Raw genomic sequence first — 23,688 nt, forward strand, 5'->3', positions numbered from 1 at the left:
TGCTGAGCAAGGTCGCAAGCCTTCATGGGGTGGGGCATCCGTCAGAACGGATGGGCACCTCCGACTGGGGGAAAGCCAGGTGGCATGGTTTAAAGGAGAGATACCCCTGGGGGGCCAGGTAGGCGGCCCAGGAGAGGGCGAAGTCTGTATTCAGACTGCGTCTGGACAAAGGGTTTGCTGGGTGTGGGGTAGGTGAAATGCCACCCGAGGTTTTACCTCCCAGTGTTACAGGCTGGGGAGCTCACTTGGCACCAGGCAGAGAGGACTTGGGAGATAGGCTGGGGCCACCTGTAAAGTTATCAGGGTATATGGGCTGGACCTAGAAGTGCCTCCAGGGCTCCAAGGTGCGCCCCCGGGGCTGCCAGAGACAGCCGCACTGCTTCCCCTCTCAGGTGCTTGGCTTTCCTTAGGCCCCTCTCGCTCGGGCTGATCTCTGACTTCCTACCCGGCACGGAGTCAGGTGTTAGGAAAGCTATCCGTGCAAGCTACTCTTCGGCCCTTTAGTAGCCGATTCTGTGTTTAAGAATGTATTCATGGGCCGGCGCCGCGGCTCACTAGGCTAATCCTCCGCCTAGCGGCGCCGGCACACCGGGTTCTAGTCCCGGTCGGGGCACCGGATTCTGTCCCGGTTGCCCCTCTTCCAGGCCAGCCCTCTGCTGTGGCCAGGGAGTGCAGTGGAGGATGGCCCAGGTGCTTGGGCCCTGCACCCCATGGGAGACCAGGAAAAGCACCTGGCTCCTGGCTCCTGCCATTGGATCAGCGCGGTGCGCCGGCTGCAGCGCGCCGGCCGCGGCGGCCATTGGAGGGTGAACCAACGGCAAAGGAAGACCTTTCTCTCTGTCTCTCTCTCTCACTGTCCACTCTGCCTGTCAAAAAAAAAATAAATAAATAAAAAAAATAACAAAACAAAAAAAAAAGAATGTATTCATGGATAGGCTCCGTTTCTCTGTGGTGTATCCACCTAGTACCACACTTCATCCAAGCTTTTATTCATTGCACGTCCACATCGCTCTGTTAAGCAAGCAAAGAATTTCAGCCTCAGAGGCTAATTGCGTTGATTCCCCAGTGTTCCTGCAGGGAGAAGGCTTAGTCATACGGCAGTCACCCCGCCCACACGCTGTGGCAGTCCAGGCTGTGAACCGGACTCAACTCCGTCCTACAAAGGAAGGTTGGCCCCTTTGTCAGTTTTATTCCTAAAGACACTTTTAGTAGAAAAGACACAGACGTGGCTCACATCTGTGGCAGGTCAGGTTCCCAGTCAATGAACAATTCCAAAAGCCACGGCCATGCCTTCTGTCTTCTCCTAATTTCAGCTGTTAGTACTTCTTATCTGAAGATTATGCTAATTGGGTGATAATACCTTGGAAATAAGGCCAAGTGGTTACAATGGCAACAGAGTGTGTCCGCGGGAGGAGCCGCACAGCCCACAGCGTCTCTGGATTCGGGGCAAACTTGGAAGTGGACCTGAAAAGTCTGGATCTTGGCAGTTCTGAAACCCTTGGCTCCTCCTCTGCACATCTGATTCTTATTAAGAATTTCCACACAGAATTCACGTTGTGTGAACTCCAGATCTGCTTCATCTCCTGAACCTCCCGGCTTTGGTAAATGGGCTGGGCAAATATTTCCGTCATCAAAGATATTTACAAAGGGATTTTTGAAAAATGCCACAGTAGGAAACTTTGATTTGGAAATGAAGGGCTGGGAAAATTTGCTAATCAATTTCTAAAAATAATCCAGGCAACTAAATGTGTCCATCTGAAAGTAAATCCCTTGTCTCCTTGGGCCCCGGGGTGCTGGTTGGGGCTGGCCTGAGTGGCCGCTGCCCAGGGTTTCCCGAGAGACGGTTGCTCCTTTCTCTAAGGAAGTTAGCGGGAGGTGGCCACTGAGAAGCGCAGGAGCGAAGGCGAGGTTGGTGGTTCTCTGGGCTCCATTCTGTCTTCCTCTTCCTCCCGTGGTCTTGGGGACTTGAGAGGGGGGCATTGGAGAGGTCCCTCCCCCAGCGTGTTCACTGCTTGCAGTGCCTTCCCGGCATCCCGGCATCATGCCATTCCCGGCTCCCGTGCTGTGTTCATTGAGGAGACGGTGGCACGTGGTCACTGTGCACAGCACGGCAGAGTGCAGGGAAGGAAGGATCTGGGCTTGAGGGTCAGCTGTGCCTTCCCTTCCCCGAGCCCTGGGTTTTCCCTTCGTGGGTCCGGGTGTTTCACCGGATTCCCGGGACTCCAGCGGACGAGCTCATCAGCAGAAGCCTTCCAGGAGGCGAGCCAGGCGCCGTCGTCATCGCAGGGATGCTCGTGTAGGGAGAGACTTGTGCAGAGCAGAGGAAAGTGATTTATGAGGCTTCCACACTTCTGAGCTTTACTTTCCTCATCTGTAGGATGAGTCGGCCTGTGTCCTGGTCTGACGCATGTGAAGTTAGGGTCACTTAAGTGTGCCGTTCTTGGGGTGCACCCTGGATTCTGACAACGTTTGAGGGGAAATAAAGTACAGTCAGCCCCCTGCATCCACAGCTTCTATGTCCAGGGTCAAAAATATCTGGGGAGGGGGCTGGCGCTGTGGTAGCGGGTAGAGCTGCCACCTGCAGTGCCAGCATCCCATATGGGTGCCAGTTTGAGTCCCAGCTGCTCCACTTCCGATCCAGCTCTCTGCTATGGCCTGGGAAAGCAGTGGAAGATGGCCCAAGTCCTTGGGCCCCTGCACCCACGTGGGAGACCCACAAGAAGCTCCTGGCTCCTGACTTCGGATTGGCTCAGGTCCAGCTGTTGCAGCCATTTGGGGAGTGAACCAGTGGAAGGAAGACATCTCTCTCTCTCTCTCTCTCTCTGTAATTCTGCCTTTCAAATAAAATAAATAAATGTTTTAAAAAATACATCTAGGGAAAATATCACCACTGTACTCAGTACGCTTAAAAAGTACAGGCCTTTTTCTTGTCATCCCAGAACATACAGTGTCACAGTTGTTTCCATTGCATTGACAGTGTGTTAGGTGTTATCAGGAATCGAGAGATGATTTGCATAGTTACCTTTTCCTTAAAATATATATCTATACACATATATATATATATATATACATATATACATATATATGCATATATGTGTATAGATATATGAAAGGCAGAGAGAGAGAGAGAGGTTCTATCCACTGGTTCACTCCCCAAATGGCCACAATAGCCAGGACTGGGCCAGCCCGGATCAGGAGCAGACATGGGAGCAGCTTAGCCCACCGTGCTGCAGTGCCCACCCCCAGAGGTGATTCAACGTGTACAGGAGGATGTGTGCGTGCTGTATACAGACATCATGCCATGCTATAGAAAGGACTTCACAGACCTTGGTGTTTGTGGGTGTCCTGGAACTAAGCCCCCACGCACATTTGGGGACAGCTGAATGTGTTCCAGATCCACCGAGTCTCACAGAGGCCGAAGGCGTCCGTAGGGAGCTGGCCTGCGGCTGTGTGCGACTCCCCTGCCGGAGTCCCGGCATCCCTTCTCTCGCACTCACGGAGGCTCATTGGAATGCAGGCGAGCGAGCGCTGATATCACAGGGCTAACTCGAATCCACCCGGTTTGCAGGAGCCGCGGTCGTTCCTCTGCTGGGGGGGGGGGGGGCTTCCGCCGTGCCGGCTGCACAGCTCCCTGCCAGTGCCAGCCCGCGTGCAGAGCTTGTGCACACAGGCACCGGAGAGGAGCAGTTCCAGACCAGCGTGGTGCTTCTCAGGACCGCTAACTGTACCGGCTACAGAGCCGCTCAGAGAGCGGAAGTGTCTGAGTCCCAGACACGCCTGTCTCCCTGGTGTCCCTGGGTGTGGCGACGGTGGGCGTTTTGCTTTCATGGAAACCACCTGATGGCTGCGGTCCTCTTGCTCCCCTACGCCCGCTGCCTTCAGAGATGACCGGTAGGTTTGACAGTCTTGTGACCGGTTGCTGCATTACTCAGGGTCTTAACATTTTTAAAAACTATTTATTTATTTATTTGACAGGCAGAGTTCCAGAGAGGCAGAGGCAAGGAGAGAGAGGGGTGTGTGTGTATATATATATATATATAGAGAGAGAGAGAGAGAGAGAGAGAGAGAATCTTCCATCTACTGGTACAATCCCCAGATGATAATCCTAACGTTTTAAAATGTTTTCTTGTAACAAACCACAAAATTTTAACAGCATTTAATTTTTGTACCAAAAAAACTGCCATGAAATACAAAATTAATATGCAGCAATATGATATTTGACTTTATGTATTATTGATTATTAACAAATATTAATAATTACATATTATTCCTGTCTTCATGAAGTAATTTAAATATGGAGTTGGCAACAACACTGTAATGGACATCTTATATAATGTAGCCACTATATTAATCCATTAGGAGAACTTTTTAAGTTAAAAAAAAGTATTTTTGGGGCCGATACTGTGGTGCAGTAGGCTAAGGCTCTGCCTGCAGTGCCGGCATCCCATATGGGTGCCAGTTGGAGTCCCAGCTGCTCGACTTCTGATCCAGCTCCCTGCTGTAGCCTGGGAAAGCAGTGGAAGATGACACAGGTCCTTGGGCCCCTGTATCTATGTAGGAGACCTGGAAGAAGCTCCTGGCTCCTGGGTTTGGCCAGGCTAAACCCAGCCATTGTAGCCATTTTGGGGGTGAACCAGTGGACGGAAGACCTCTCTCTGTGTCTCTGTAACTCTGCCTATCAAATAGATACATCTTTAAAAAAAAAAAAAAAAGAGGGCCAGGTGTTCCCCTGGATACAGGGCCCTCTGTGTCACACAACCTGAATCCCACCCGGGCTGTGCTCTGGGAAGGGAAGGTGGAGGCCCGCGGTGCCTGGGCGCTGAGCACCTGTCCTTCCCGAAGCCTGGCTTCCACAAGGTCTCCGACCCCTGCTGTGAGCCCCAGGAGGCCCAGAGTGGTGTGGTTTTCGCTCAGCACCACCGATGCGTCACCCGTGCCCGAATCCTCAGTCCGGGGTGCCCAGCCCGCCGGCTTCTCCTGTGCCCTGCCGCCTGTGCCTCAGCAGTGCCTCTGCCTCCTGCTCAGCGAGAGTACTCGTCTGGGGTTTAGGTGCCAGTTACAGCAGAGGGTGCTCCAGGAAGAGAACCTCACCCACGACGTCCCCACTTGGAAAGCTCACAGCAGGGCCCCCTGCATCTCCTCGTAGGCTGTGTCGCTGGCTGCTGTGTGAATGTGCTGGGTGATTTGGCCGCCAGTCTCATTCTTCCCTGTTTATTGGCTGTGCAGTCTCGTTGCTGTGTGACTGCCCTCCTGCAGCATTGCTTCAGAGGTGGGGCCTGATTCGTCCAGGCAAATGCCATGGGACGTTTGGGTACCAACAAGGTTTGCTTTGTCTTGTCTGTCTTTCTTCTTTCTTTCTCTTTCTTTTTTTCTTTCTTTCTTTCTCTTTCTTTCTTTTTTTCTTTCTTTCTTTCTCTTTCTTTTTCTCTTTTTCTTTCTTTCTTTCTTTCTTTCTTTCTTTCTTTCTTTCTTTCTTTCTTTCTTTCTTTCTTTCTTTCTTTCTTTTTAAGGTTTATTTATTTGTTTGAAAGAGCTACAGAGAGACAGAGACAGAGACAGAGAGAAATCTTGCACCTGCTGGCTCACTCCCCAGATGATCACAACAGTCAACGCTGAGCCAGGCTGAACCCAGGAACCAGGAGCTTCCTCCAGGTCTCCCACATGGGTGCAGGGGCCCAAGTGCTTGGGCCATCTTCTGCTGCTTTTTCCAGGTCATTAGCAGAGAGCTGGATCAGAAGTGGAGCAGCCGGGACATGATCTGGTGCCCGTATGGGATGCTGGCACTGCAGGCGGTGGCTTTACCCACTACGCCACGACACCAGCCCCTCAACAAGTTGTTCTAGCCCAGTCAGCCCAGTCAGCCCAGTCCAGCATCTACAGCAGTGCCCAGTGCCCAGTAGACACTCAATAAACATTTGTTGAATGAGTCTTTTTACCCAAATCAGTATAACCAAAAACATTAAAACGTTGGGACTTTTAAGGCTCAGTCCCTGCCCTGCCACTCTCTGTGGTGATTGTGGCCAAGTTCCCTAACCTTTTCCAGGTTTCCCCTGGTGACAGTGAAGGTGCCGCCTGCTTCCCAGGGTTTCTGTGAGGATCAACGTAGATGAGTCGCTCGAGTGGAGCTTGCCTGAGGTTGTCACCACGTAAGTGGTGGCTCCGACTACAGCCATCCCATCCCCAGGTCACTGCAATCGATGTTTGCGTACCTTTCCACTCACCACGCCCTTAAGTTTGCAGTGTCATTTTGGAATTCCCCAACCCGAGAAGGGAGGGATCAGACACTCTGATCATGCTGTCACCTTTCTCATTTCCACAACCTCGTTCATCTTATCAGCACCTGCTGTGTCTGGAACATTGTGTAGGGTGTGGTGGGATGTGGCCAGGAGTAGCAGGAAAAGATTCCGTCAAGTATCAGCGACACGATAACCCACAGGGCCAATGTCTTTAGCTTCCCAAAAGACACTAAAACGTGAGGAAAAAATAATCAATACGATAGGAAAATGGGCAAAGGATTTGAATAGGCAATTGAGAAAAACACAGATGGCCAAGCTAGCGAGCAGGGGTCTAACTCGGTCATGATTACAGAGGGGCAAGTCCAAGTGGGAAGATTAGCATATCTAGAAAAAGCTTCTTATCTTATTGTAAACAAAGTACAGATATAGAGAACCACACAGATGCACAGCTTAGTGATCGCTCCGAGGCAGACACCTTCCAGCATCAGTAAGGGAAGGAATCCCTCTCCCCAGTGACAGGTGTGCCTGGAATCTGGGGGATGGGAGGGAGAATGAATGCGCTTGGGTGAACTCCTATGCACCCCTCAAGACCCATCCCGGGATGCCCTGTCCCTGGAAGCCTTCCCGCCCCCTAGTCCCAGGGACTGCCTCCTCTGTTGGCTTTGTGTGCACCTGGCTCTTCCCTCCTCCATCACAGCCCTTGACACCTCTTGCCTCCCTGAAGTCTTAAGAGGGTGGAAGCTGCGTCATTTCTTCCTTTTTGTATCTCCAGCACTTGCCACGTGCCTGGGAGGCAGAAACTGCTCAGTAAATATTTCTTTAATGAATGAAAGGATGGTGTGTATTCAATGTTTTCTAAAGTGACCGTCTAAGAGCTAGGTAGACAGCGCCACCTATGGGTAGAGGGTTTAAACTGCACATCTTAGATGGAAGGGTTCACACCAGCAATGAGGCAACTTCAACCAAGCAGCTTTTCCCAGAGTTTGTTTTGCTCATCCTTTCTCATCTTTTCACTGAACAGATCGGTCACTTATGTCTTCATAATTTCTAAAATTGTAAGCGCTAATGTTCTTCAGGTTCTTTTGTTTGTTTTGAAACTATTAGGTGAGCAGCCAGAAGCACGTGTGGTCTGTCTTTCTTTTTTTTTTTTTTTGACAGGCAGAGTGGACAGTGAGAGAGAGAGACAGAGAGAAAGGTCTTCCTTTGCCGTTGGTTCACCCTCCAATGGCCGCCGTGGCCAGTGCACCACGCTGATCCGAAGGCAGGGACCAGGTGCTTCTCCTAGTCTCCCATGTGGGTGCAGGGCCCAAGGACTTGGGCCATCCTCCACTGCACTCCCGGGCCACAGCAGAGAGCTGGACAGGAAGAGGAGCAACTGGGACTAGAACCCGGTGTGCCGGTGCCACAGGCGGAGGATTAGCCTATTGAGCCGCGGCGCTGGCCCACGTGTAGTTTCTTGTCAGTGAGACCAGGAGGAAGAAGGGAGAAGTGTTGATGAACAAGGATGTGTTGGTCACTTGTTGCAGCTTTCAAATGTTTTGAAATTTGAAATTTTATTTGAATTCACTCCCCCAAATGCCCACAACAGTCAGAGCTGGGTCAGGCCAAAGCCAGGAGTCAGTAACTCAGTCCCGGTCTCCCAAGTACTGGGACCATCACCTGCTGCCTCCCTGGGCGCACGTTAGCAGGAAGCTGGAAACAGAAGTGGAGCTGGGCCTGGAATCTGGGCGGTCTGAGACGGGATGCGAGCAACCCACGGGCGTCCCAAACGCTACACCCAGTGCCCGCCCTGTGCATTTCGTTTAACCTTGCCTGGACCTCGCGGTGGTTTATTCCCATCTTGCAGATGAAGGAGGCTAGACTCACGGAGGCAGGGTGCCTCCCCAGGCCTGGAGCATGGAACCAGCTGGCTTCGAAACATGCACTGCTTCTGCTTGCCAGGCGAGAGGACCTGGTTTGATTACAGTGTCTGAGGAGTAGTCTTTGTCCCCAAGTCTTCAGTGACTTTTTTTTTTAAAGATTTTTTTGAAAGAGTGGCAGAGAAAGGGAGTGACTGAGAGAGACCACTGGTTCACTCCCCAAATAGCCACAGTGACTGGGGATCATCAAAGCCAGGAGCCCAGCGCTCCACCCGGGTCTCCCACATGGGTGGCAGGGGCCCACGTGCTTGCGCCGTCCTCTGCTGCTCCCCCAGGCACCTCAGCAGGAAGGTGGATCAGACACAGAGCAGCTGGACTCAGACGCTCCGCCGTGGGGCACCAGTGTCGCAGGCCTCGACTTTACCTGCCCCGGACTTCTAAACATTTTTTTTTTTGACAGGCAGAGTGGACAGTGGAGAAAGAGACAGAGAGAAAGGTCTTCCTTTACCATTGGTTCACCCCCCAATGACCCCTGCGGCCGGCGCGCTGTGCTGATCCGAAGCCAGGAGCCAGGTGCTTCTCCTGGTCTCCCATGGGGTGCAGGGCCCAAGCACTTGGGCCATCCTCCACTGCACTCCCTGGCCACAGCAGAGAGCTGGCCTGGAAGAGGGGCAACTGGAACAGAATCCGGCGCCCCGACCGGGACTAGAACCCGGTGTGCCGGCGCTGCAAGGTGGAGGATTAGCCTAGTGAGCCACGGCGCCGGCGTAAACATTTTTAATAGATAGTTCCTAAATGACCCTGCTTCTAGTATGGGGTGTGGGGGGGAAGCTGCGTAAAGGTGTTTTCTAAAACAAAGACTCGTATTTACGTAGGAGAGCATCTTGATTTCAGCGGGCATTCATCGCGTGACTCATTTTCAAAGGCAGCCACGTCACACCAGGAGGCACCTGGGCGCAGGGAGCCATGTGCCATCGGGGTCTGAGCAAGCGGGCAGCACCAGGTGCTCCCCGGGTGGACAGAGAAACGGCCGCTCCTAGCCAGTGCCTGCGCCCCGAGTGCGGGGCTCCGGCCCACGATGGTGATTGCACTGCTCAGGAGGGAGTTGTCCTCAGGGCCTCTGACCTCTGCATCCCAGCTCCTGTGCGGTGAGAGCACGCACAGCCAGGCCTGTCCGCGAGTCTCCTTTTGCCGAAATCGGCGGGGGCACAGTGGGGAGGGACCGATGCATCTGGAGCTTGTTCACCCTTCCTAGAGCAGGCTGGACCGCACGTGGGCGTGGAGGACGCACTGAGCCCCTCCCCCGCCTGCCGCCGACACCCTCCCCACGTGCATCGAACAATATGTGCAATTTGGAGCTGAGATCTGCTTCTGCTTAGCACACGGACCATGGCCACCCCAGGAAATGTGCAGAACCAGCAGGAAATACGCAGAACCACAGCCGTGTGTGGCCGCCATGCAAGCCCCTCTCGGGCAGCTGCCTCCGTCCCCAGCTGAATGGCGGGAGCAAGAAGACCATGCCAGAGCATCCTGGAGTTTCTGGGGCCGAGTGTGGACCCCAAGTGCCAGCTCAGCATTCTGGGGGCCTCGGCCACGCAGGCAGTCCCCCCCACCACGTACCCCTGCAAAGGGCAGGACGGGAGTGCTGATACTCCCTGAGTGTCCACGGGAAGAGCAGGACACCGAGGCAAATTCTCCACCCTCCAGCCTCCCACGTGCAAGGTGTCTGCGCATAACAAATCTTCCCAGGCAGACGAATCAATTAATTCACAGGCTTTATTGGGGTTCCGCTCCCGGCCGAGGCTCCCCGGTCCCAACAGAGCAACAGAGCGGGGGCCGGGGAAGTCGCGCGTCAGAGGTTGGGAGGGCTCCTTTTACAGATTCAGGGCATGGGGGTTAAAGGTTGAGGCGGTCTGATCCTCATTGGTTGACCTTTAGGCACCCGCAGGGACCTTGACAAGGACTTTTCTTCCCCAGAAGTACAGGTAGGGACTCTCCATTCCCGGGAGTGTAGGCCTTCCCTCCTTGCGGCTCCCAAAGCCACCATCCCGACTTTTTGATGACAGGAAAGGGGGCGACAATGAGTCTGTCTGGCTACTTCCTGCTGACTGGGGACGTTGTCTACAGGGGCCCGCTGGGGGTATCTTGGGGCTCCGCAGGGACAGGTGTGTATGGGTGGAGAAGCATCTGGTTGACTGCCTGGTTGCTGAAGGCCTTGGTTCATTCCATTATCACCTGCTGTAAACACTTAAACAGACACTGTAGTATACAAGTCAGGGTGAGAATAGCAACCAATGATCCTAAGAGTGGCATTAACCAGGTAATGAGAGGATTTCATAGAGGAGAGGAAATGGGTTGGGGGGGTCCCTGGACCCTTGTGAGGATGGTTTGATGGACATGGTTTAAATTGATCCCAGCCAAGACCGGGAGAAAGGCCACTCAACTTTTGCAGGTAGAGGGGTTTATCTGTAGAGAAATTCTGAATAATCATACAACATTAAGTGGAGGAGAGGACCATCAATACACACAGGTTGGGAGTAGAGTCATTGATGTTAGAGTAGAGGTTATTACAAAGGAGTGAGGCCCAAGTGGGCTAGACAGGGTCTAGAACAAAGGACAGAGTCATTACTAGAGGACCCAAGAAAGGTGCTGTCTAAGCCACAGCTAAATTTTCTGATTGAGAGGCAAATAGAACCTGACAGAAGGGGCTTGGTAATAATCTGGTGGGCTTTAGGCCTTGTAAGTCAAGAGGCCCAGACTTATCTATCTCTTCATAGGGTACATCCTAAGGGAGGTGTGAACCTCTTTGGGGAAGGCACCCTGTTGACTTCCATTACCTAGCTGGCCTGGGAGGAGAGCTGGCCAGGTAAAGGCAGGTGGAATCTCTAACAGGAAATTTACAGTTCTGCCTGCAGTGTTGCTGACCTACTTGGCCGTCCCCTCAGCTGCGGTGGTCACCTTGGAAGCTGGGCCGAGTGAAGGGCTTTTCAGCTCAGAGCCAATAAGATCTGTGGCTCTGACCTGAAGTCCTTCGACTCCAGGGCAGGTCCATTTCCAGTGATCCAGCTCTTGGCTGGCAGAGCTGCCAGGGCTCTTCACAAGCTGACTTCTGCTGAAGCCCAGGCTCACCACACTGAAAGCCACTATAGTGGGCTGGCCTGTTGGGTCTCCTTGAGGGCAGATCACTGTACAGAACAGTCATTAATAGGCCTGCCACCGATCTTTCCATTTTTGAAGCCCACTTTCTCTTCCTCCTGGTTTTTGTTAGAGCAGACCAGAGGATGCAAGTCAAGGGGGTGCCAGTCCCAGATCACTCACTGACAATAGCAATATCAAATGAAAACTTAGAAAGCAGTTTCAATCATTAGATAACAAATATAGCAGTTTCAATACTAGCTTTTTAAACTCTTTAACTGTTTTTTAATTTACCAATTGATTCGAATTACTTTCTGCTCTTAGTAATCTCAGCTAACCATATTTTCAGTTGGTAAGTGCAATACATTATTGGCTTCATCTGTTACACCGCCATCCCAAAGTACTGAATACAATAGAAGTGGCTGGAAAAAGTCCATCAGAACCTACAGGAGGACAGCTAAGCACAGAACCAACAACGCTTTACTTTTATGAGCAGCAAATCTGATATATAAAACTGTGGATGACAAAAGACTTTCAGTTGCCACGTTTAAAATTATAAACTCATTATAAACTCAACAAGAGGCACGTGCTTACTTCACAGAGCATTTTTTAAAGCACCTGTAAGATTTTACAGAACATTTAACTCTTTAGGCCTCTGTGGCTTTCTCATTAACATCCAAGATTTCTTTCGTAACCTTCTGTGACTTCCACACACCCTCTTCAACATACTTGAAACATTCCATCATTTCCATTCCAGTCTAGAGTAAACTAGCCATCAGGATGAAGTCAATCTTTCAAACCTTGTCCTTTCTTTATTCAAAATAACTCTTTCCTTTTAACCTTCCTTACCAAATGCACATTTCTATAACATTTTTAACACAAATTTAACATGCTGAGTATACAAGAGTTTACATTTAGACATATTATCTCATTTGCCTTTACCCAATTTAAATTAGCAGTTACACCTAAATGACTTAAGATGCTGATTTTAAATATCGCTAACTGAATTCAATTAAAATTAAAATTGCATTCATCTAAAACAAGTACTAATTATCCATTGTTGTTTCATTGTACTGATTACCAGGAAACCTGTTAAAATAAATTGCAAAATAAGTTCAGCAAGTTACAAAGTGATATTTTCAAAGGTAGTGATCTTCCTAGATTCAAAGAGAAATTCCTTCAAACTCAGTGTCTTTTTACAGTTACAGTTACAGTTGCCTTTTTCCTAAGAACACCTTAGGCCCATGATGTCATATTCAGTTGGCCACAAGGGGCTTAGGCACTTGACCTAAAACCCAGCAGACGGGAGTGGTGGGGTAAAGAAGGGAAAAAAAGAGAGAGAGTATAAGAGACAAGAGAGGAGAGGAGATAGTGAGGAGAGAAGAGAGATGAGAGGAGAGAGCGAGCAGGAGAGAAGAGAGAAAAGAAAGGAGACCAGAGGAGGCTAGAGAGCCACGTGTTCAGGAACAGGTCCTTTTAAAACTTCGAATCTCATTAGGATGGGGGTGCAGCTTGACACCGGTGGTTGGGCCACGTGGCTACCTGGCTTCCAGCAATGGCCGCGAGGAGAGGCAGGACATGGGGTGGGGCAGGGCAGAAGAATGTGCATATGGGGGCATGAGGTTCCTGGCTAGCTGTGGGGTCCCCAGGAACTCTGGAGGGTCCGAAAAGGTGGAGGGTGGAGAGTTTGGCAGTAACACAGAAGAGGTGCCCTTAGGAGGTGGCCCGATCTTGGCCAGCAAGACCTGGGCTGTGGAGCAGGCAGAGAGGAAAGTAGGGGAGAAGGGAGTAGGATGGGGGCGGAGGTCTCAGAAAGCCTGGACATAGGGGACCTCTGACCATTTTCTCTCCCTGCGGCAGAGATTCTCAAGGTAATGAGGCCATGCCTGAGTGGAGTAGAAGATTAGGCGTTTACTTCGTAGGTCCTGGGCCAGTCCCAGTTTCTTCAAGTTCTTTAGCAGGCAGGCCAGGGGGCATTTTGATTCCCACCCTCAGGATTGGCCAGATCCCATGGTCTCCCCGGTAGCCTGGATCTACTGAAATTCGGTCAAGGCGTCCCTTGTCCCGGACTTGAGCAGACGGATTAGAGGTCAGTCCTCTACGGGGCCAAGCCAGCGGCGGGACGTCTCCACAGCCGCTGGGAGGCTAAACAGCAGAGAGAACAGAGACCACGTGCGCACGATTTGGAGGTCTCTGTCCGGACGGAGAGCTAGCCCGAGATCACAGAGACTGGGCCAACCCAGAGGAGGGAGGGAAAGCAAGGGAGGAGTTACTTACAGTGGGCCGAGCATGGTCCATAGTCAGCCTGGGGCACCAGACAGGTTCAAGGAGCGAGGGGACCTCGAACCCAGAAAGGGGAGGCACGAACCCTCAGCTCCCGGGTTTTGGCACCATCTGCAAGGTGTCTGGCGCATAACAAATCTTCCCAGGCAGACGAATCAATTAATTCACAGGCTTTATTGGGGTTCCGCTCCCGGCCGAGGTTCCACGGCCCCAACAGAGCAGGGGCCAGGGAAGTCGCGCGTCAGAGGTTGGGAGGGCTCCTTTTATAGATTCAGGGCGTGGGGGTTAAAGGTTGAGGCGGTCTGATCCTCATTGGTTGACCTTTAGGCACCCGCAGGGACCTTGACAGGACTTTTCTTCCCCGCAAGTACAGGTAGGGACTCTCTATTCCCGGAAGTGTAGGCCTTCTTTCCATACAGATCCCAAAGCTACCACCATGGAGGCAGGCAGGGGCTAGGGCACAGAGAGAGACCAGAGATCCCAGCGCCCCGGGCCGCTGTTGGGAACCCCACAGGACTCGGGCCCTCTTCATGTCCCAGGCAGCCACTGTCTGCTGTCCCAGGCACTGGGAGCTTAGCAGGGAACAAAACTAAGCCCCTCCCCCCACCAGCAGGGGTTATGGGGGCTTGAGAGCCCTGGGCAGAAAAGTCTGGGGGTTTTGTCTTGTTATTTAAAAGGCCAAGGAAAAGAGGGAGATCGTCTGTCCACTGATTCACTCCCCAGATGCCCACAACAACTGGGCCAGGCTGAAACCAAGAGCCTGGAACTCCATCTGGGTCTCCCATTGGGGTGCAGGGACCCGGGTACTTGAGCCATCATCCACTGCCTTCCCAGGGTGAACATATTAGCAGGGAGCAGAAGTGGAGCTGGGACTCGAACCCGGGCACTCATAGGGATGGTGTGGGCAGGGAACCTGGGGGTGGGGGCGGGTTGCACTGCTGAGCAAGACACCTCACAGGTGGTAGCCACACAGCTGACTGACGGTTCAAGGGGAGGGACGGGGAGCAAACCCCTGTTGTGGGAGCATGACTGGCGGGTTCAGAGGAGCAGAGAACAGAGTGACCGGGACTCGGTGACCCACAGGCAGGGGAGGAAGTAGGGGCAGGTGGGGAAGGTGCAGGGCCGTGCCGGCCGGTGAAGACCAGGCCTTTGCCGAGGTCTGTGTTCTCAGCTGCTGCGCTTTAGCGATCAGAAAGCTAAGTCTACAACACAGCCGGCCACGTGAGGCACCTGTGAACAGAGGGCTTCCTGGCCATCCTGGATGTTAACACGCGTTAGTTGTTGCACTGTACGATCAAGGGCAGGTGCATTTATGGTGTTCTCCTTTGTGTTTCCAGTTAAGAATGAAGAGAAAAGAAGTAATCTAAGTATGTATCTGCTTGGATGTGCACACAAAAGTGCCTGTCGCAGTGCTGCCCGAGTGGGGTGTGGCCACGCTGCTCACGGCTCTCACTTACCTGCCGTGTGCTTTCCTATGGTGGCAGGGGGCTGAGGGGCAGGGTGGCTGGCACCCGGCATGCCGTGTGCACCTCGTGGTCTCCTGGACTCAGGCCCCGCTCTCCCTTGGTCTTTGTCTGTCTGTGTCACTCTATCAGAATACCCAAAGCTGGGCACTTTATATAGAGGAGGGCTTTAGTTTGGCTCATGGTTTTGGAGGCCAGAAGTCCATGATTGGGCAGCCACATCTGGTGAGGACCTCATGCTTCGTCGTAACTGGTGGGTGGCGTGACGTGGCTGGAGCACACGGGGACGAGGCCAGAGCAGCAGAAGTCACTGTGCCTTGTGTCAGCCTGCTTTTGAGGCAGCTAGTCCTGTCCCAGGATACCCAGCTCAGTCCCATGAGACCCAACCTGGTCTCTCTGGAATAACCGAGGGTAGAGGCCTCCCCCACCTAATTACCTCCTAAAGGCCCTGCCACCTGTCTGCGCCACTGCACTGGGGAACTCCATGTCCTCGTCTGCAAGGCTGTGACCTCTCCCCACAGGGGTTGTCAGGGGGGAGGTGGGATGGCAGCTGTGCACCTGCAGCCGTGGTGCCCCTGCTCTCCATCTGCACCTGGGGACCCTCACGGAAGTTCTTCTTGCGGGAGGCTTGCCCCTGGGGATGGCCTTAGCCCATGTGTGGAGCTGTCCTTGAACCTGTTGGGTGCTTGGTTTCCAAGGGGGCAGTCGCAGGGGCTGCCTCAGCCTGCATGGGGGTGACATGCAGGGCCCCGAGTCCACAGGGCTGTCCCCACATGTCCCGTGAGATGGGGGAGCCAGAGGACCCCGCTCCCAACATGGGTGACTTGTCCCCCAGCGGTCTGTCCTTCCCTCCTGCCTGCCACCCAGGGGCTGAGTGCTCAGGGTCCCCACCCACAGGATCTTTGGTTGGGAGTGTGCTAGGTTTGAGTCAGTTCTTAAAATACCCTGCCAGGAGAGTGGGGGGAGGGGAAACGCCCCCCCCCCCGGCTCCCGCCCTCCTTCCCCAGGGTCTTTTCCTATGAGGCTGAGTTGCTGTCACCAGCGCCACGTTGGTGGTGAAGCCAAGGTGACGATCTCTCACACCTGGTCCTGGGCATTTTTGCTTACGAGTGTTCCTCTCGTGGTGAAATGGGGTTGTCTTCCTCGTCAACACGTGGGATCTATGCTGCAGCCGGGGAGTCCTAGGGGAAGGGGCACAACCTCAGCCACCCTCTAACAGCTGCTTGTGGTTTATTTTCACAGCAAACCCAAGGAGCCCGTGTTCAGTGCAGGTAAGTCCTGTTCCGTGCTTGGGCGGGCACCCCTCACCTGTGTTCCCCGGGGCCAGCCTTGGGCACACGGGAGCTTTGGTGTCTCTGGGTGGGGAGAACTCACGCCGGGGTGGCCCCTGGGGGTCAGGCGGTCCTGATGACAGCAGCAAGATGCCCACAGAGCAGTCATAGAAATTCACCCATCGACATCCGCTTCCAGAACCTGCCACAGACAGGGCAGTGCGAGGAGGCGTTTCCACACTAGGAGACTTCTCCTGCCTTTGTCACTCCTTCCTACTAAGTGGACGTGTGTCACCAACCTGTGCATTTCTCTTAAAGGGAAACTTCCTGATGCATCCAGTTACGTAACTTCATCTAAAAGTAGCTCTTCTTTCTCTGCCTACCATATCTTAAACTGCAAACTAGTAGTTTAGGTACCTTCCCCTATCTCTGTTAAAAGTGTTTTAGAGTAAGGCAGATGCTGTCTTGAACCACATTAGCCTTATTTTAAAGGGCATTGAAAGTACAAACCAAAAAAGTGGACAAACGTCTAATAAGTTAAGTAAGTTCACCTAATTTTAGTTTTTCCTCCTTAAATTTGGAATTAGGATATGAAAGTCAAAGTGCTGTGTTGATCAGCATGCACAGTCATGTTCATTTCATTTTCAGGAAGCGTGAAATGAGTCCCTGAGCGTTAATGGCCCCAAGTGCACTAGGTCAGGAGGGCCAGGACTTGACCTGGGGGTGGGGGGTGCAGGGCCGTGTCTCCAGGGCAGCCAGCTGTGAGTGCCCCCGGGCAGGCAGGCCAGCCACCCTGGCAGTCCTCGCAGTCTCTTCATCTAGCCCTTCTGTCTCTGTCTCCAAAACCCCAAGGGAAGCGCCGCGTGACGCACTGCAAAGGTAGGCGGCATTTCCGGAGCCTCATAGCTCTCTGAGCCAAGCGCAGCCGGGCTACAGGAGCCTCTTCCCCGCAGGCAGACAGACCCCGTCTCTGACGAACATGCTTTGTGATGCCACTTCCGTTTCAGTGAAAAGTATCTCTCGGCTTCTGCTTGCATGAGCTTTAATAGGTGGCTACAATTTGGATGTGGATTGATTAGTGAGCAACTTGCAGGAATTTCTAAAACTGTAAAAACCCCAAGAGAGCTACAGGGCTGCTCCTGGATGTCCCACTATCTGACATGGCACCTGCACTGCTGCTGGCCTCTCCCCACTCCTGCCTCTGGTTTGGTGGTCGCGTGCTGTTACCCTAACGTGCCTGAAAAGTTGTTGCTTTCCCTTGCTGCATTTTGATTTTGGAAGTGGAATGTCCGAATTACCAGTGCAAAACAGTGCCAAGGCTAAATTCAGTGCTTTTTTTTTTTGGCTAGTAATTGATTACATTTCACATTAAATGCAAAACTGTGCCATCAGTGAGCCTCAGGATAACCTGCACCTAACTCGGAAGTGCTCAGGTGGGCGCTGCATGGGTGCTGGTTGTGTCCGTGCGCAGGGAGCCTCTCTGAGCGTCACGGACACAGCCCTCTGTAGGTGGCCTTCCCGGCCTGCGTTCTCTGAGCCCTCGAGCAGGACCGAGTCATCGCTTGCAAAGAGAGTTCTCACTTAGCTTTAAACTTGACCCCTCCTGCCCTCTTCCCGCTGATGTCAGCCTGCTAATGTTGCTCCTTCTGTTGTGTTCAACACAGACTGACGAGCTGAGGCTGGGGTGAGAGGCAGAGGGACGAGGTTTCAGAGAGAACGGCCTGAGTGCAGGCACAGAGAAGGGACAGGGTGGAGGGTGTTGAAGACAGATCTGGCTGTGCAGGGCACTGCTGAGGGTGGGTGTGCGAGATGAGGCTGTGCCCACAGAGCCCAGCAGGACAGTTACTGGATGCTGTTTGGTCCAGAAGTACAGGAGCCAGGGAAGGCGTTCCCATGGAGGGAGGACTCCATGAAGTCCAGTTTGGGCCCTGAGGGTCTTGGCACCAGTGAGTGGATGAGCCAGGGGAGCTCCAGGAGAGCTGCAGAGATGGGGCCGGGCATGGGCCAGTCTCAGCCCTGCCAGGGACAGCCACGCCCCCCCCCCCCCGCCCCCGGGAACGTTCTAACAGGAGGACCGGCAGGACACGGTGGCGGCACAGTGGTGCAGGGCTGCGTGTGCAGTGGCCCTTCTCAGAGTCCAGTGATGCGCAGAGTGAAGAGTGTGTCACATGCATGTGTGCAGGACCTGGAGTGCATGCCCACAGTCACAGGAAGCTGCCATGGCCTCCTACTGTCTGAGTGGAGTTGCACGTGGCGTTGTTTGAACTTTCTTGGGGAAACTAACTTGCAGATGTGACACTTACCTGTACTGTGATTGTCTCATGACTGTTCCTCACCAGTGTCCCCTCTGTGGACGAGTCCTCTGGGAAGCGGGTGTACAGATGCACCTGCTCCCGCCGCCCGGTGTCAGTCCACTCAGGCCCGCTCCTTTGATCTGCAGCGAAGCCTCAGGATTCAGCAAGCTCTGAATCCCAACAGAATCTGTCAGGAGCTCCGGAGCCATTCTCTTTGCCCTTGTTCTACCCTGAAAGCCCGAGGCACAGCACCCCAAGCTGGTTTTGTTCAAGTCTAAAAGAGTTGCCCTGTGTCACCGCATTTTTGGGTTTTACTTTTGTCCCTGTAACTTACTAAAAGATCAGAAGTGATTTTATTATGAAAGTGTTCTAGAGTTTCAGTCCCTGCTTCTTGATTGGGTCTCTGTTCTGTTCTCTATTCCTAGCTATCCCTTGAGCATTTTCCTTTTTGGGTGCATCCTAGTGTTGATTCTGTGTTCTTTACATTTGAAAGACTTGCCTAGTTTAAAAAGATCAAGGCATATTATTTTTCATTGTGATATAAAATAAGCCAACTTAAATATTGAAAGATACTTTATAAGTTTTGGTACCAAAACTGTCTGTGTGTGGAATTCAGTTTATAAAACATCAGTGGATTCCCTGTTTTAGTTGCAGTTTTTTTTTCTGGGGTGTGGTAGGCTTCCCCCTCCTGGCGATATACAAACTGGGAAGTGGTTGCTGGAATCTCAACCCTCCCTGCCTTTTTACAGTACCCTGCCCTAGTCAGCAGGACGTCAAAGGCAAACCAGATGCAAAGGTGTGCTTCTGACTATTTGATTTTCTGACTAGTTATTTCCCCCAGGACGTTCATCAGGAGTGAGATCGCTTTCACTTGTACATTAGAGAGGACGCCTAATTTGCCTCCAGATGTGCCAGCCACCGAGGTGTCCAACTGACACCTGTGTTCTTTTTGTAGAAGAAGGATACGTAAAAATGTTTCTCCGTGGACGCCCGGTCACCATGTACATGCCCAAAGATCAAGTGGACTCCTACAGCTTGGAAGCAAAAGCAGAGCTGCCAACCAAGAGACTGAAGCTCGAGTGGGTGTATCCTTCATCCTCCTGGTGGATTTACATGGAGCTCCACTTGTGTGCTTGAAGGTCTTGTTTACTGATTTAAAGGCTTTGTTTTATTTATCTCAGAGGAGGCACAGCAGAGAAAGAGGGAGAAGCAGAGAGACCGTGTACCCCACTCTTCATCCCCCAGGTGGCTGCAGCAGCCAGCGCTGGGCAGAGCTGAAGCCAGGGGCTCAGAATTCCAGCCGGGCCTCCCACGGGGGTGTCAGGGGCCCAGGTGCTTGAGCCCTCATCTGCTGCTTTTGCAGGTGCATTAGCCTGGAGCTGGATCAGAAGTGGAGCAGCCGGGACTTGAACTCAGGCCCACATGGATGCCAGTGTCACAAGCAGCAGCTTAATTCTGTGCCGCGATGCCAGCCCCTAAATGCTAGAAGTTTAACTTAAGAAAATCATAAAACTTTAAAGTCCCTTAAAGTTTTACAAAACAAATTATTTGCTCTTACTTTCCTTTTTAAAACCTTTTGGTTCATTGGAGAGCCAGAGAGACAAGAACTCCTGTCTGCTGGTTCACTTTTCAGATGCCTGAAACAGGCAGAGCTGGGATGGACCAGACTGAACCTGGGAGCCAGGAACCCCATCCAGGTCCCCTTCATGGGTGGCCTGGATCCAAGTACTTGAACCATCACCTGCTGCCTCCCGGGGTGCACATGAGCAGGAAGCTGGAGCTGAGAGCAGAGCTGGAATGTGAACCCAGGCATTGTGATATGGGACGCAGGATTCCCATCCAGTGGGTTAGTGGGTAGGCCAAACACCTGCCTCTCTCTCACTCTTAGAAAGAGTGAGAGAGGTTTACAAAATTGGCCAAGTTTTAGAACCCAGTACCCCCCTAGGAAAGGAGGTGCTCCAAAGACCACTGGTTGTAGGGGAACCGCCTCGCCTTCTTGAGTGAAGAGCCCACAGTTCTTCTTCAAATATGAATGCACTGGTTTCCCGAAAGGAAAATATGCCTGTTAGAAAATTGCATGACTTTTTCAAGGTCAAGGGAAAGTTAATGAGTGGTTTTTGGCTTGAATTTCAATCTTTCCAAAAGAATAAAGTTAGTTAAAAACTTGCAGAGAGCAAGCTTCATGAAAATACTCAGAAATGGGCAGAAGGGTGTTCAGCCACCACCGGCAACACCAGTAGCCCGTATCGGAGTGCTGGTTTGAGTCCTAGCCGTGTTGCTTCTGATCCAGCTCCCTGCGAATGGACCTGGGAGGCAGTGGATGATGGTTCAAGTGCTTAGGCTCCTGCCACTCACAGGGGAGACTTGAATGGAGTTTCAGGCTCCTGGCTTTGGCCTGGCCCAGCCACAGCTGTTACAGCCACTTGGAGACTGAAGCATCTCCCACTGCTTTCCCAGACACATTAGCAGGGAGCTGGAACAGAAGTGGAGCAGCCAGGACTTGCACCAGTGCCCATATGGGATGTTGGCATTGCAGGCAGCGGCTTAACCCACTGTGCCACAACACCAGCCTTTATTTTTTTAAAAAAAGATTTATTATTTATTTGAAAGAGTGAAAGAGAGAGAGAGGTAGAAGGAAGGAGAGAGAGAGAGAGAGAGAGAGAGAGATTGATTTGCCATCTGCTAGTTCACCTCCCAGATAGGTCAGGTGGAAGCCAGGAGCCAGAAGCTCCCTCCTGCTCTCCCATGCAGATGGCAGGGGCTCCAGTGCGTGGGCCATCATCTGCTGCTTCCCGGGTGCGTCAGGAGGGAGCTGGATCAGAAGCGGAGCAGCCAAGAGACTCGAACCAGCACTCTGAACGGGGTGCCGGTGACCCAAGCAGGCAGCTCGACCTGCTGCGCCACGACACCCGTGCCTGTTTTTACTTCAAAGGAAGCCTGTAGAGGCCACCTTCAGTCCATGACGATTTTAAGGCACAGAGCGGGAACCCTGTCTTCACCCTCAGATCAGGACGCGGCGATCGCCTGTGTGGTGCCGAGCCGCGGACGCACGTCCCAAGGAGTCAGCTTAAATGTAACTGTGGAGACTTTACTCAGAAGAATGGCTGAGATTATGAAGTCATATTTTTATGGCATTTTAAAAAATTACCACTTATACCTAAATTTCTCCCCCAAAATACGTTTTTTTATTTTTTCAGATTCTGATGCGAGCGCCTGTTTCGGAATCTAGTGTGGCACATGTCGTTGAAGAGGCTCAGCTCTGCCTTGTCAGTAGTGGGTTGGTTAATGCTTACACCAAGTCTGGAAGACATTATTCAAAACATAGTTTTAGAAGATTGATTTGATTTGAAAGGCAGGGTGACAGAGAAAGAGAGACAGAGATCTTCCATTCGATGGTTCACTCCCCGGTAGGTCCCAATAGCCATGGCTGAGCCAGGCCAAAGCCAGGAGTGTGGGGAGCAATCCGGACTGGACTGAGTTGCTGGAATTAGGACTTATTCTATGCATCTGCTCTCCCACAATATGGCGCTGGGAGAGAAGTAAACAGCTTCTGCACAGCTGCCTCCAGTTCAACCAATAAACTGTAGGACTTGCTCCTGATTGGAGGAGAGCAGCGTACTCGGCGTGTGGGCAGCCGAGTTGGGATTGGCAGAGGAGGACTATAAAGGAGGAGAGAGACGGCATGCACCAGGAACATCTAAGAGGAACATCTAAGGGGAACACCTGTGCAGCCCCCGAGAGAGCTGGCCAGCGGTGTGCCGCTCCCCTGCGGAAGTGGGGAATGTGGCCAGGGGGAACTGCCCTTCCACGGAGGTGGAAGGGACAGTAGCCAACCCGGGAAGAACCAGCAGCAAACCCGGGGAGGGCCGAGCAGACGAAAGAACAGCGCAGGGTCCTGTGTCGTTCCTCCACGAAGAGGGGGAGCGACAAGGAGTAGGAGCCAGGACCTCCGTCCAGGTCTCTCACATGGATGGTAGGGGCCCAAGTTCCTGAGCCATCATTCACTGCTTTCCCAGGCGCCTTAGCAGGGAGCTGGATTGGAAGCGGAGCAGCAGAGATTGGAATCAGCTCTCGGATATTGGCTGCTGGTGTCTGAAGCAGTGGCTTAACCAGCTGCAGCACAACACTGGCCCCTCAAAACACATTCATTCAGGGGCCAGTGCTGTGGTGTAGTGGGTAAAGCCGCTGCCTGCAGTGCCAGCATCCCATATGGGCACTGGTTCTAGTCCCGGCTGCTCCACTTCTAATCCAGCTCTTTGCTATGGCCTGGGAAAGCAACAGAAGGTGGTCCAAGTCCTTGGGCTCCTATACCCATGTGGGAAACCTGGAAGAAGCTCCTGGCTCCTGGCTTTGGACTGACCCAGCTCTGGCCATTGCAGCCATTTGGGAAGTGAAACAGTGGATGGAAGATCTCTCTCTCTCTCTCTCTCTCTCTCTACATCTGCCTCTGCCTCTGCCTAGACTCTGTAACTCTGCTTTTCACCGGGAACCTAATTTTTTATCGTGTGTGTGTGTGTGTGTGTGTGTGATTTTTATCCATTATGAATACTTTTATCATATTTAATAAAACTGTTTTTAAAGATTTACTTATTTATTTAAAGAGCTAGAGAGGGGGAGAGACACAGAGATCCATCTGCTGGTTCATTCCCCAGATGGCTGCAATGGCCAGCCAGGAGCTCCTTCTGGTCTCCCTATGGGTGCAGGGACCAAGCACTTGGGCCGTCTTCCACAGCTTTCCCCAGGCCATTAGCAGAGAGCTGGATTGAAAGTGGAGCTGGCGGGACAGGAACCATCGATTTTAAGGCACAGAGCGGGAACCCTGTCTTCACCCTCAGATCAGGACGCGGCGATTGCCTGTGTGGTGCTGGCGTGGTAGGTGGCAGCTTTACCTGCTATGCCACAATGCCAGCCCCTAAAACTATTGGTAATAAAGATTTAGGTCTCTGATGCCACAATAAAAATGGGCTTATAATTAACTCAAAAACTTTTCTAAAAATAAAACCAACTCTTTGTCTTGTTAAAAATAGGTATTGCCTTTGCATCCATGGCCATTTCCAACTTGACTGTGTGGCTGCGGGGGGTCCGGTATTTGGCATTTAGCATTCAGTATTTGCAATTTAATGTAACTTACATTCACGAAGTCCATG

General features: G+C 52.3%; 1 protein-coding gene across 13 annotated transcripts in view; it reads left to right on the forward strand.

The window, feature by feature from the left end:
- Positions 1 to 23,688, forward strand: part of EML1 (EMAP like 1) — a 181,994-nt gene that overhangs the window by 126,256 nt on the left and 32,050 nt on the right. For 8 of the 13 annotated variants that reach the window (XM_070065387.1, XM_070065384.1, XM_070065385.1 and 5 more), the window contains 3 exons: positions 16,219 to 16,247; positions 17,100 to 17,126; positions 19,497 to 19,626. In XM_070065387.1, the coding sequence (XP_069921488.1) occupies positions 16,219 to 16,247; positions 17,100 to 17,126; positions 19,497 to 19,626 (186 nt within the window). The remainder of the gene's footprint in view (positions 1 to 16,218; positions 16,248 to 17,099; positions 17,127 to 19,496; positions 19,627 to 23,688) is intronic. The other 5 variants (XM_070065389.1, XM_070065386.1, XM_070065390.1 and 2 more) reach the window with 1 other exon arrangement.

Source organism: Oryctolagus cuniculus, chromosome 20 (assembly GCF_964237555.1).
Source record: "Oryctolagus cuniculus chromosome 20, mOryCun1.1, whole genome shotgun sequence".
In the NCBI taxonomy this organism is placed as follows: domain Eukaryota; kingdom Metazoa; phylum Chordata; class Mammalia; order Lagomorpha; family Leporidae; genus Oryctolagus; species Oryctolagus cuniculus.